This window comes from Stigmatopora nigra, chromosome 17 (genome assembly GCF_051989575.1).
Source record: "Stigmatopora nigra isolate UIUO_SnigA chromosome 17, RoL_Snig_1.1, whole genome shotgun sequence".
NCBI lineage: Eukaryota > Metazoa > Chordata > Actinopteri > Syngnathiformes > Syngnathidae > Stigmatopora > Stigmatopora nigra.
In genome coordinates, this window is record NC_135524.1 from 7,921,299 (window position 1) to 7,935,893 (window position 14,595).

At 39.7% G+C, this 14,595-nt stretch overlaps 1 protein-coding gene and 1 long non-coding RNA gene across 2 annotated transcripts in view; one reads left to right on the forward strand and one right to left on the reverse strand.

Annotated features, from left to right (window-relative positions):
- Positions 1-277: 277 nt before the first annotated feature.
- Positions 278-10,923, reverse strand: LOC144210297 (uncharacterized). Its single transcript, XR_013329350.1, has 3 exons — positions 10,187-10,923; positions 6,589-6,736; positions 278-541 (listed from the first exon to the last, which is right to left on the reverse strand). It is a non-coding gene; the product is annotated as an uncharacterized LOC144210297 (long non-coding RNA).
- LOC144210296 (neurogenic locus notch homolog protein 1-like) overlaps positions 3,541-14,595 on the forward strand; it is a 29,988-nt gene continuing 18,933 nt past the window's right edge. Inside the window, exons 1-3 of the mRNA XM_077736880.1 lie at positions 3,541-3,850; positions 4,971-5,052; positions 14,270-14,532. Of these exons, the coding sequence (XP_077593006.1) occupies positions 3,790-3,850; positions 4,971-5,052; positions 14,270-14,532 (406 nt within the window). The 5' untranslated portion in view covers positions 3,541-3,789. The remainder of the gene's footprint in view (positions 3,851-4,970; positions 5,053-14,269; positions 14,533-14,595) is intronic.

A 14,595-nucleotide genomic window follows, 5' to 3' on the forward strand; every position in this document is an offset into this window, starting at 1 on the left:
CACACACACACACACACACACACACATACACCACAAGCAAGTACACAAAGGCAGATGCCATGTTAGATAGTATTTATTGTGGTAAATAGCAGTTAATGCTATAGATAAGCAGTTTTTTCTCTCTCGCTTGACCAGGTTTGGACATTTTAGCTTTTGATGCTTTATACACTCAAATAATGACACAGAATTATACCTACTGTTGCCATTTTATTTTAGTCCTTGAGTTCTGCTTCCACTGTTTCCGAACAGTATTTTCTCAGAGAAGGTTTTAACAGCTTTTACAAAGCACTCAGGCATGTTTTTCCATATTAAAAAATGTCTTAAATGCAACAGAGCAAATTAAAGGCAAGGAACAAGGGAGAAAGGTGATAATTGTGACACTTGAAGACCTCTGTTCCCTACCTCGGAAGCGTCTGTGCTCCTGAGACAAAACAAACAGAGGTGAAGGGCTTGATGGTGGATTGGGCGAGGTGTCAACGTTCATCTTGATAAAAGCCAAAGAGTACTTTCCCACTCACTTATCTTCCAACAGCTTGTTTTCCTAAAAACACAGGTAGATGCTAGCCAAGCGTGTTTGTAAACGCTGAGCCGACACGTTTGAGGTGGGAAAAAAATTACAAACTGAACTGTCAGGAATGCTTGTCTTTATGCAAAATTTAATATATGCAAATTACAACAGAATTTGGCTCAAATTGAGTCTTGTTACATGGCAGTATTTTTCCACCTCAAAAAAGCCATTTTTTTTCCATCATAAAGAACTCTTGTTTGTATGGCTTTATTTACAACATTGTTTACTTTTTTTTAAAACAATAGTAAAGCCACAACATAGATTAGCAGCATGTTATTTTAAGACTTTGTTGCGATAGTTTGAGAATATCAGCCATTGAGGTTAAATGACATCATATAGCCAAAAGTCCCACTTTTTCCATACCCAAAATTGGCTCCATTTATAGTCACAATTCAGTCTTTTAAAATGATAATAAAATATTATTATGTTGGAGACTTCTATTTTAAGTTGGATGAGAATTTGTTTATTTTGTGGTCCTCCCTTTTTTCCAGCCTTGGGAATTCTTTACAGAGCACGTTCCCAGGGTCTTAAATCGTATTTAGAGCATCTTAATGTTTTTTAAAAATTCTGAGATTTCTTAACTTAGCAAAACTAATACAGAGCATTAACACAGTTGTAATGAGTGCAATAACATTTTGGAGCATTTTAATACATTCACTGTCATTCATTCCATGAAAGGAGCTAACCATTGAAATATTAGAATTCACCGAAAGACCTCAAAGTTCAAAAGAACTGGACGTCTGTGGTCCTCGATGAGAGCCATTGAGTTAAGTAGGCGTACTCTATAAATCTAACTCCAAAACATTCCAACAAATGAATTGACTGTGAATGTTAGTCATTTAAAACTGCATTATTTCATTGTACAGTTCGATTATACACAGAAATTTGTGCATACATTAATGACAAAAAGAATTGATTAAGGAATTGACAGCTTTTCCCATCAAGAAGATCAATAGATCATTTTTGTACATTCAAATTAGTACAAATCTTCTGCAATTATTGATTTACTAAGAGGAAACAAAGGAAATATTCCCTACACATCTATAATCTTAATTTGAATTTGGCCTTAAAAACGAATGTCAGCACTTATCATTTATTTTCTAGTTTTTGCCAATAAATATTTTAAGGATCTCTCTATTTCATTTAATTTTTCATCTTCTGAACCGCTTAATCTGTGGGGTGTGCTGGCTGACTTTGAGTCAAAGGCGGGGGCACCCGGAATTGGTGGCCAGCCAATCGCAAGGCACAAGGAGACAAACACTCACACTCATTCCTAGGGTCGAGTGTCCAATCAGCCTACCATGCATGTCTTTGGAATGTGGGAGGAAACCGGAGTTCCCGGAGAAAACCCACGCAGGCCCGGGGAGAACATGCAAACTCCACACAGGTGGACCAATCAGGATTTGAACCTAGTACTGTACCTGTGAGGCCAGCACACTAACCACTTAGATGCCAGGCTGCTCTAACGTCTCTCCAATCAGATGTAAACTGTTTTTATAGTTGAGATTTGGCCTACTAGTTGTTATTTTCATTTTCCCTGCCTGCCAGCACGTTTACGACTTTTTGCAACCCAACCAACTATGCAGAAATGCAGGCCGTGTAAATACAACACGTCAGCTAGCGCGTTCGTGGGTATGAGAGTTTACATGCCCGCACACATTTTATATTCCCATATCCTTTCCCCGCGATAATGCAACACATTTGGTGTGCATGTAATAGTAGTAGTACACAACATTCTTGTAAATCTTTCCCATGTTTCCCACGTCGTTCTATTTGGTAGTCACGCTGTCAAGAACCCAAATGTTTGTATTCCTAATCAATTCTAATCTTTACCCATAGGGGCTATGACATTGTGCACCAACTACTAGGTCTTTATTTTTGTAAACAGTATGACGGAGAAGCGGTTTTGGTATTTTCGGGGACCGGCATGGTGGGCGTGAGATGACAATGGGTAATGACAGTGATTTGTGTGTTAGTGGATCATTTTCTGTGCTCTGCCCTGATGTGGCTGCTCGATTTGAAGGTGCTCTTGTCAAATACTAAATGAGCTGCTGATGACGACTGATGACTTAATTATGCTTTTGCTCTAGGTCTCCCTGGGCCACGATTAAATCCTTTATTTCAGGATATCCTGCGTTTTTAATCGGTATTTTTTTTTACCAGGTTTATATTTTGAAGTTTCCAAAAACTACAAGTGGCTAGCGTATTGGCCTCACAGTTCTGGGGTCAAGGGTTCCATTCCTGGTCGGCTTGTCACTATTTGGAGTTTGAATGTTCTCCCTTGGCTTAAGTGGGTTTTCTCCGGATACTCCAGTTTCCTCCTATAACCCAAAAACCAGCATGATAGGCTGGTTGAACGCTCTAAATTGTCCCTAATTATGAATGTGAATGGTTGTCCATCTCTCTGCGTCCTGTGATTGGCTGGCCACTCATTTAGGGTGTCTCCTGTCTGTTGTCCGTAGTTAGCTAGGATAGGCTCCAGCACCCCCACGACCTTTGTGAGGACAAACGTCTCAGAAAATGAATGAATCCATTTCAAACTAACAAAAAAGTCATGTCGACTGCACTAATGTTTGAGATCTTGGGAAAGGGAGAAAAAAATATGGCGAACAAATGAAGTAAGTACACAGTAGCAGATTTGGACAGGTAGCAAAATCTGACAAAATTTGACGACCAATCCTTTTTGACTGAGAGAGGCTGGTAAATAATCCCTATTTTAAATTGGATAGGACTTCTAAAGCCGTCTATGCCATTGAAAGATGGATATAGTCAGTTTAAACCAATTATGATTGTTGTTACTAGCAAGCAAGAAGTACATTTACTTTACCTGTATGTTCAGCAAGATTGCAAGGTAAACTTTTTAGCATGTCATTGACACAGTACAATGAAGTAGACCCACCCTCCCTAATCCACCCGACGCCAGCTGCATAAAAATGGAGGTGGGTGGGGGGTCTGAAGTGGGAGGACCGGAAAGCACCGACCGAGCTGCTTCAACACATCATTGAGAACTCTGCAAGCATCAAGTTAACACCTATGACCTGACTCTGCTTTCTCTGCCAGGATTTACTATAAGAAACTTTCACTTTTTTGCTGTGCGCGGCTGAGTATTTTGACTTTTTTTCTTCTCCCCTTTTGCCCCTCAAACTATACACCTGGATTACATCGCCCCCCACTGTGGATCTATGCCAACCCCACGCAATTTGTGAAGTAGAAGAGGAGGAATGTATCGTTTCTTTGGGAGACTAGCATTTCTCCTTTCGGCCGTTATCTTCGTCGCACAAGGTAAAAGTTTTATTCATTTATTCTTCTCTAATTAAAAGAAAAAGGCATTTTTTCCGGGCACAATTAACCTAACAAAGTGCAGTCGTCTGATTTTCATACATTGCAATTAGTTGCATTGTAAACTCGGGTTTTAAACAATATTATTTCGAAGTGATACATTTTTTCTCACATTTGCATATTAAGAATCCAAAAGTTTTGCATGCACTGATTAAAACTTTGTTTAAAATGTTTTCTGGTCGTGTTGAACCGAGCCGGTTTTGAATAACATGAAGGATAATAGAAGTTGGTGCGTGCATGTTAGGGGACGCTCAAGGGGGACTTTTGAGGAGGAGGAGGGTGGTGGGGGGCGACTTTTGTCTGCATGTGTGGGAGAGTGTGGTGGTGGTGGGGGTGGGGGCATGGGTGTGGAGGGGGTAAACAATGCACGGGGAGAATGCTTTATGGCTCGTGCTGGACTGATTTCTTTTGTTCCCTGTTTGAGTACAGCAGCTGCCGCGCGCTTTTTGTTTCCCCCTTCCTTTCTCACAAAGTGTGCGCACCCCCTAAAAGAAAGCCACGCACCATCAGGAAGCACGCCCCCCATTCCCCACCTGTGTCCTGTCCTTGTGGCCCAACCACTGTCATATTATCAATTCAGTATTTTCACATCACCCTTTAAAATAGTCAAATTTGACAATTTCTCGCGTATAAGCTGCCACCTGATTCAAACTTTTCACCTCCATATTCATGTTTTTAATTGGTAGTGCAAATTTGGAAGGGAAAATCTTCAGAAAAATCACTGCGTGAATCAAAAAACACATTTTTTTAGAGTCAATATTATAAGGGAGTTAGTAATTAATCCAGTAATGGTTGTTTTTTTTACTGCAAAACAGAAAATAACAAACAAATAAGTAATGTTAATTTGCCGTCATCTACTGGTGAAAAAAAGTATAACAACGCTGTAAGTTGTGTACATATTAGCTAAACCCTAGATTCAGTCATCATTTTTTTTAGTTACAAATACGGCTTATATGCGAGAAATATGGTATATCTTAGACTGCCATTACTGCAAAACAGGGTTTTGATAAAAGGGCCCCATTAGAATGAAATTAAATCAAAGTTTGTCATGTGCATTCAACAGGTTTAAAATGCTCACTACCCACGGAGTCCTGCCTAAACGGAGGAAGGTGCGAAGCCGCCCCCAATGGAGATGGAAACTGCAAGTAAGTCAATGGAAACATGTACTCTGGTGGGAATCGGATTGCTTCTGGGAGTACAGAGAGCAAGGAGGGAAACCACTATTCCCATTCCGGCCTTTGAGCGGCCCCCGTGCCCGGCAACCAGAGGCCCCGGGGCCCTCCTCTAGCTCCGGTGTGTTTTCTGGTCTTCCCCCCGCCACGGGAGAGCCAACCGTTCCAATCGAAAGAGGGGGAAATAAAAGGTCCAACGGGCCTAGAGATGTGCGCAAGGGCCAGTGGGACAAAAGCCCCCCCAACCCAACTGCCCGTTAATGAATGCAAGACCCCCTCGACTGCAAAGTGCGAGTACGCGTCCAGCCCTAAATCTTGTTTTTCTGCTCTTTCACGAGGGCGACAGCTGGGGCTCGCCCGCCGCCCGTCGCCCATTGTTGTGCAGTGGGGAATAATGCTGTGTGACTAATCGGAGTGGGCCTTCCCATCATGCCACAGACACCCCAAACACTCGCTCACACACTCACCCAACCTCTGGCATAAACCCCTCCCAACCAGCGGCCCTTCACATCCAAAAAGGCTTGTCTCCCGCTTACTGAATGGATAAGCCCACCCCCCTGCCCCCCACTCTTTGCATCACTCGTGTGTGATCTCCATTAGAAGGCCAGATGGCTGTGAAATCTAATTGGTTTAGATGTCAACAGAGTGAGATTGATTGGAGGAAAGTGCTGAAATTTGAAGGCAAACAAGTGGGAATTAGAGAAAGGGGGGGATAAAAATGTTCAGTTAATTTCTCTGGTTTGGATAGGTAAGTATAGAATTTGGGTCTTATGGTCCGGTCCATCCATCCCCCCCTCACCCCAAAGTTGGATTAATATGCACATATCCAGAACAGACGTGGGGGCTTTTCAGATTTTGATCCCTATCACACCACTTTCAGAGAATAGGGAAATATTGGATTTTAACAATTAATTTATATATTAAGTATTAACTCATTGGCTGCCATTGATGAATGGATGTCTATTAGGTGCAAGTACAGTGAAAAAAACATCACTCAATGCCTGCCTTTACAATTAAAATGGATTGGATGTTTACAACTGTGAAGGGCAGTGAAAAGGGCAAGGGCTACACACACTAAAAAAATCATGAGGTATATGACGAAAAATGCATGTGCAGTATACTATACTACATATATATATTTACACCAGTAAAACAAATTATGCAGAAAAAGAGGGTAAATTGAAGAAAATCCTAAACAAGAGACCAATGTTTTCATGTAAATGTATTTACAAGATCCAAATATTTTGTGTTTAGATTTGCTATTTTCCCCCTCCTAAACATTTCCGAGTTATTGCATTGCGACCCAGTATTGGCAGAACCTTAAAATCAGGTGAGTCGGACTTGACTGCCATGAAAAAATATGTGATCGGGACCTCGATAGGTTAAACTCTCTTTTACTTCTCTGGAAAAATTCAACAATCTTTGGAAAGTCTGTAGAAGCCTGGTTATCCAGAGCCAGAGCTGAGATTAGAACGATGCCTAAGCGTTAACCACTAATCTACAACAAACCCCTGTTTTGATCTTGAAAGAAGAGCAGACACAAGAAGGGTTGTCATTTTCTCTGGGTTCTGTTTGAGGCGTCCCTTCATCCAGGGCCGGATCACCCCCACCCCACGCCACCTCTGGGCATGTGGTCGCGGTGGGTGCCTCTCCTTGTCTATGGGGACAAAAGAGGAGCATTAAGGATGCGTCGCTACTAGCCCGGGGCCATCATTTCACAGTATCTAATCTGCACACTTGCCCCCCCACCCAACCCCAAACACACGTGTGCATATGCTTGCATCTATGCGGGCGTCCTTCAACTCTACAAAGAGTTCTTGCGAGGCTTGGTCCCAATTAAAAGCAGACAACATCGACGCACCACCCGCACTCTTCCTCTTTCCCTATTAATCATCACATCACGAGCCTCCGTCAATCATCCGAAACTCAGTTTACAGAACTACTGATTTTCCGTGGGTAACCAACATCACCATCTACACTGGGAGAAGCTGGTCTCCATGTATTTGTGCGGTATTAAAGCATATGGTGACACAGTTATACTGGGTTAAAGATCAAAATCCTCTTTGGGTTCCCACAAAGCGTGAGAACTGAATGTGGATTCACTAGTCCGATTAGTGAGGGAATAAACTGGTAATCAGATGAGGTTTTTTCAATAGGTTTATTTGGATTATATCCCTGTGTGGAGACCATAACTCTCACAATCTGCTTTAAAAAAAAATCCTGTCAAAAGTTGAGTAAAACAGCATCAACATGTGTTCTTAACCTTCTATAGGGCAAGTGGTCTATTTTTTTGTAATTAAAAAAGATGTCAAATGTTTTGCGTCATGAAGGGCAGGCACATTATTAACATTTCTCGTACAAAAGTTGCCTGCATGTCCTAAAATGTGATGTTCATGAGCAGTATGTGGATGCCAGACCTCCATCATAATTGTATATTATTTAAAAAATCTGTATATTTCATCAAAAAATAGAATTATAAATATAAATTGTTAATAAATATAAAATAAAGCAGAAATATACACTGTTCATTGCCCCCCAATAACACTCTAAAGTCAAGTATTTAACTCATTGCCTGGCATTGACACCAATACAGTAATCCCTCACTTATCGCGATTATTTTCTACTATTATCCTTTTTTTTAAAATCGCGACCATGTCTGGTCTAATAACCATGATATTCGAGGGATTACTGTAGATGTCCAATTCATTTAAGCAGGCAGGTGTGGCTGAGAATACTCATTTTCCCACGCTTTCAATCAGACGTGCAAGAATTGAGAGGCACCAATGCTAATCACTCACCCCAAAACATGTTAAAAGATATAAAACAATAACAAAGGAGAAGCAGGCTTTGTTATTAGGTATCAAAGTGTCTTCCTCTTCCTGTTTCCCACGAAGTTGAAGACTTATAAAAGCCAACTCTGTGCGACGCTAATAAGGGCGAACAAAGGTTGCAAAAAATGACCCTTGCTGCTTTACCGAATAAAGACTGTTTTGCACCAACAGGAATAAACACAGGAAACACCTGCGACGATTTGAAATCCAGCATTTGACCAAAATAGCTTCACGGCTGGTGTGATCAGACCTTTCTAACCTTGCACTGAGCTGTCTGGCATTGCATAGTGACGGTAAAATGTCTCACTGGCAAAAGCTCGTTTGTGGCAGGCTCCCAAACACACAACCAACCATAAGGAGAGGTTTCTCTCTCTCCGTCAAGGAATGCCGCACTTCATTGATCCCTCAGATCCATGCATTTATAACGCTGCGTTACGCATACTTCAAACAACTTTCGCTTCACGCGACGTAAAAATAAATAATATAACAACTATAATCTTGTAATTTAACCACTTTTATTCTGACGATAGACGTTCAATTCACTTTATTTCAACTAAAACTGCTGTAAATCCTCATATTGCAGTCGATGGTGTTCATTCATTTGCCCCTCCCAATCGCTTGGATATCTTGTGCCATCAATAGCAGCCAAAAATAAACGGACCAGGCCCACTAGACCCCCACCCTATTTTCTCGCATATAAGCTGTATTTGTAACAAAAAAAGATGACTAATTCTACGGTATGGCTTATATGTGTACTTGACTTACAACTTTTCTATACTCTTTTTTTACCAGTAGATATCAGCAAATTAACATTTATTATTTGTTGGTTATTTTCTGATTTACAGTAAGAAAACAACCATTACTGGATGAATTACTAACTTCCTTATGATATTGACCCTAATAAGGTGCTTTTGATTCACAGAGTACCTCAGAAATAACACATACGATGATTTTTCTTAAGACTTTTTCTTCAAAGTAACGCATTTGTACTCCCTATTAAAACCATGAATATGGAGGTGAAAATTGTGAATCAGGGGGCGGCTTAAATGCGAAAAATTGTAAAATTCAACGATTTTAAGGACATTTTAAGGGTGCGGCTTCTACTTAGAGGCGGGTTATATGCGATAAAATACTGTAATTGCCCTTGAGCCAAACTGATTTTGACACCATTCGTCTAAAAGATGATAATGCGGGTATGGCTGGCATTTAGTGATATTAGATCATCTGAGTAAAAAGTAATTTGAACACAATTCTGACTAAAATTCCTGGTAGAGAGCCAGTCTTGTAAATCTTCCCACTTGGCTGCTTTTTACAAGGTGAGACAGGAACTGCCCAATGGCCTCGGTGACACCTGCCGGGCCAATTTATTTGCGGTAATGCAACACCTCTTAAAAGGGCAGTTTTATTATGTGCTGCACAACAGAAAGTGTGTTGTCATTTTTTAAACATCTATTTCATCAGAAGTCTACTAAATCCATCATTTTTATACTTATTCTTTCTTATTCACACAGATTAACAGACTCTGACCATGGTACTGAAATTTAGCATCAACATTATAAATCTCAGAATACGTTTAACACTACTTTTTTCAGGTATAGGTTTACCCTATGTCTCACATAACAGGATAGTCACTCTGAATGTACAGTGCTGTATTTTCTCTCGAAAATAATTTAGTCTTTACTTTACTGCACTGGTGTCAAAGTGGCGGCCTGGGGGTCAAATAATGTGCGGCCCGGGAAAGTAAATCATGAGTGCCGACTTTCTGTTTTAGGATCAAATTAAAATGAAGAGTATAGATGTATATTAAATTTCCTAATTTTCCCCCTTTTAAATTAATAATTGTAATTTTTAATCTATTTATTCTGTTTTTAGTTAAAAAATCATTTTGTAAAATCTAAAGATATATTAAAAATGCTAAAATAAACAGTTTTATATATATATAAAAAACGGTATATTCAGGGCTTTTAGTCCAGTTCTTTTAATCCATTTATAATTAAAAAAAAACCTAAATATTATATCTAAAATGGTCCAGCCCACATGAAAACAAGTTGACGTTATGTGGCCTGCAAATCAACCCGAGTCTGACACCCTTGCTTTACTGTATTCATACAGCCTAACAAGAATGGCTACCGCGCATGTTTTCGCAAATATCTTGGGTGGTCAAAATCCAAGCCAACAAAGCAAAACAGAAGGAAATGACCAAAACAAACACGGACTTTGAGAGGCAAAGAAAAGGGGAGGAAGAGTACCAAAGAAAAATTATGAAAGCAAAGTACCAGGATGTCGTCCGTTACTGTATGCGGTTGACATCAGCTTTTCCACAGCGGTGGCATTTCATTTTCCAGGCCACAATCAGTCTGGTTTTGTGTCGTCAGTGGGGGATAAAGTCACCACCGAGAGTGGCAGATGGCAGGCCTGGCCCCATCAGCCGGCAGCGTGGTGGGGGCCGGCCGGCATTGAGAGGGGAAAAGGCAAAAGAGGCTGTCCCCGACACAAAAGTGCTTCGGGTCAGAGGTTGGGGGGAGCATCTGCTCCCGGCCTGAGGGGGACATTGCGTCGCTGGGAGAAACCTGTTGCCGTGGTGCCTGGATCTTCTTCGGGACAAAGAAGGCACGTCCCAATAAAAAGAAGTAGAGAAAAGTTCTCCTGAGGTTAACCTTAGTATTAAATAGAAGTAATACTAATTTTATCCTTTACAATGGGTGATTTCAAATTTTTAGTTGAGGTCCACTTCATTATAATAGGTATATTGACACCTTAAATTAATTGGAAATTGTTTAGGAAATAAAAGAAAAATTGAAAAATGTTTTTGTGGAGAAAAAGTGAGCAAATTATTTTAGATGGTTATGTTATATTTTATTTAATATGATATATTTATATACCAGTTGGGATAAAACCTGATGGTACTTCATGTAAATCAGTTCCACACGTCGCCCCAGAAATTCAAAACTAATTATTTTGCACAAATACAGATTTTTTTTAAATGAAATCATTGCACTTTATCTTTTTTTTCTTCACTATGTCAATTCGATAGATTAGATTACATTTTATTGAAGTATTTTGCCCAATACCGCCTCAAATCCATGTTTTGCACTTTATTAATCTCTAATAAATCTCAGTGACAAAGACAATATTAATAACCACAATATTTTGCAGTGTTTCGCTAATGCACATGATTAATCCCATAATATATCATTATTACAATAACGTGGTCATTTTTGGTAATGGTTTTTAATCCTTTAGGATTATTCTTTGTGGAAACAACCTCTTTTCCACTGGGGGAAATTACTTGTGCTGTACTATATAATAACATTGTGTCCTTAAAAGACCCAAAATGTGATGTGTATATACTATATATATATTTAATGCCATATCTTGATAAGGCAATACTTTTTACATTGAGGAAAATACATGGTTAAACTGATTATCAAGGCATTCGTTCATATAACTTTCTAAATAACGCAGATATTTGAACACAAGGGTACTTCAAAGCCTGCCTGAGTCCCTTGGCAGCCTTGTGCCGATTGTAACTGTCTGGACTCCCCACGGTGCGCATGGGCCCGTTAAGAGATCTCACCTCTCGAAAGTCAACAAGGCGGGTTTCGGCAGCCCCGTGTGACACCGGGGGTCGGGCCGTTACTAAAAAAAAAAAAAAAAAAGGGCCAACCAACCGTTGTGAAACATCTGAAAAGGAAAGAGATGGGGAATAGTGAGGCCCGAAAAGATGTTGCAACAGCTGATTTCATATTTTAGTTTTTAAGGTTCTCAAAGGAGAAGAGAGCTTGGCAATCCCGCCCTCCCGAGGGGGGGTTTGGGAAGAGTGGCGAGTGGGTGGGTTTTGGAGGGGTTGGGGGAAGGAAGGAGAAAGGAGGAGGATTCTTTCCCAACAGCTGCCCTTATTAACATGCACACCTGCTCCCTGTGGAGACACCAACAGATGCCCCCCTCCCCTACCCCACGCCAACTAAACACATAAATTCAAACCATAGCACTTGTTTTTTGCTGAGATAAGAGCAGCACTACTATTTACAAGAGAAAAATCTAAACAAAGATAGCAATTGTCGTTGTGCAACCTCTTTTTTTCTTGCTTTTGTAGGGACTGCTCAGTAAAATAGTGGTGTGTAGGATGTATGTTTCCATTTCAATTCAGAGTTTGGCAGTTAAAATTTCAGGTCTGGTCTTGTTCTGTTGACTGTTGATGTTTTTTTAAACTTGGAAAAGTAGAAGCCAACGTGTATTTGCATAATTATGACCCGTGAGATAATTTGTGGCATGAATCTTTATCTCTGTGAGTTTTATGTATTATAGTTTTTTCATTAAATGTGTCCAGATTTTAATTAATTTAGGTTTTCAAATAATGGAAATTAGGTTTTGCAAATAAGAATACAATAATAATAAAAGAAAATAATATTTTAGTATTGAAATTAATTTTTTAAATATTTTTTAGGATTTCAAACATTATGAAATGTATAACCATATTAATACATTTGGGTTAAATCATAAATATTAACAATTACATATATTTTAAAATTTATAATAAAATTAACCATTATTAAATATTTCATTATTTTTTTACAAATGATTCAAAAGGCAGTAGCATTAATTATTGAATTATTATGGTTATATATATATCTTTAGTTAAAAAATCAATTTAATAAGTAATAAACAAATAAGTAGTCAACATAATACAACATCATAAGTAGTCAACACCGATTGGGTTTCCTGAACAATAATTTCAGATAGATTGATGTTTTGAAGGGAAGCTGTATAGTGGATGAATGGACACATTCAGCAAATAGTATGAGTGTATCAGCAACTCGTTTTTTTTTTTTTTTTTTTTTGACTGGGAGCAAAGAATTTTTTGCTGCAGTCCTGAAAGCAACAGTTCATTGTGGTTTTCCACTGAGCGGCACGTCCTCCTTGATCTTTGCGCTCATTTGGGATGGGCTTTGACAGTATGGGGGATAAAACGCTGTCGGATTGGGCTCGTCTCATCTATGGGGTCCCTTGCTCCACTACAAAGTGTTTTTAAGGTTCAGAGACAAACTCAACCGGAAGAATAACAGTCCCATCAGAATGGGTGGGAAAATATGAGTACACCCTTTCCAACGTACCCACACATACAATACAACCTTGTGAACTCTAAGTCACCAGATGTTTGTACGTGTAGAGGCCTAAAAAAAAAAAAACTGGAATGTGACAGCCAAGCTTGGACAAAAATGTCATTTTTACACAATTGTTTAGTATACTGAATATACTCATTTGACATAATGTATTTAAATGGTAAGACGTTACAACGGTACCTCTACTTACAAAATGACTTTGTTCTAGAAGTGGTTTTGTAACTTTGAGTTTTCATAATTAGCTCTTTCATATTGTACATACAGAATCAAATACTTCTTGAGTGACTGAGTGCATGCATGAATGCACTTTGCCACATTTCTTATCCGCACTCACACTCATTCCTGCAGTCAAAACGGCACCAAGAATGGCAACCAATGTGTTAACAAGGAAACCTCAAATGCCCCAAAAAGCAACAGGAGGTAACCTGGAAATACCCCTAAAATAAACACCCAGAAATTCCTCTTATATGAATAGGAAATGATCCAAAATTTACAGGAAGTGATCTGTATGCTAAAATGACTAGGAAGTAATGCAAAATGAACTTGATCTTTAAATGTTCCCAGGGTAACAGGAAATGTACCAAAAACATTAGACAGTGACCAACAAACAGCCCTAAAATGATCTCAAATTTGCAGGAAATTTATGGCGGCCAGTAAGTTAACTATTTTGGTGAAAAATATTTTTAAAAATAGTAAAAGTTTGGCCTTTCTGTCAATTAGTACCCCGAAGCCACTCCAATATTTTCCAGGTGTATTTCTTCTTGTCAGTTTGCCTCTATTTACTATTTGCTTCCCTCAGGCCTTTTCCCAAGTACCAAAGATTCCCATTAATCAAGATGTTTTCCTGCCAGTTGGGTCTCTCATCCTCACAAAAAAGTAGATACAAGGCATTAAAAATAAAATACATATATCCCAACTCTTTATTTAATGTGTTGGGTATTTATCAAAAACAGAGGTTTTGCGTTCGGAAACCCAAAATATTTTCTTACAAATGTGACAAATGGATTGAACGACTCGTGTCGTCAATTGCAGCCTGTGAGCTAACTTATTGGTCCCCCCCCAAAAAAACTGACCCATGTGGGATGTTTTTGCCATAAATATGTCATGCGAACCAAAGTAAAACCCAAATCATGACATGCAGTAGTCAAAAAAAGATAAACCAACAAACAACCCCCATAAAGTATCATAATTAATCTTATCTCTTTACTTAAGACAGACATACTTTCTTTCCACCAGGTGTCCCAATGACTACGTGGGCAATCGATGCCAATTTCCAAGCCCATGCAGCCCGTCCCCATGCCGCAACGGTGGCGAATGCCGCGCCGTCTCCCACGGCAACACGTTCGACTTCCAATGTGTGTGTCGGCCGGGTTTCACCGACCGCCTCTGCCTCACGTCCGCCAAACACGCCTGCATGAGCTCGCCCTGTCGCAATGGAGGGACATGTGACCTCAACGGTCTCACGGGCTACCATTGCCGATGCCCGATGGGTTGGTCAGGTAAGATACGGTTGAGCGCCATTAGTGTCTGCCAACTTTTCTCGCGATGAAATTTCAAACATT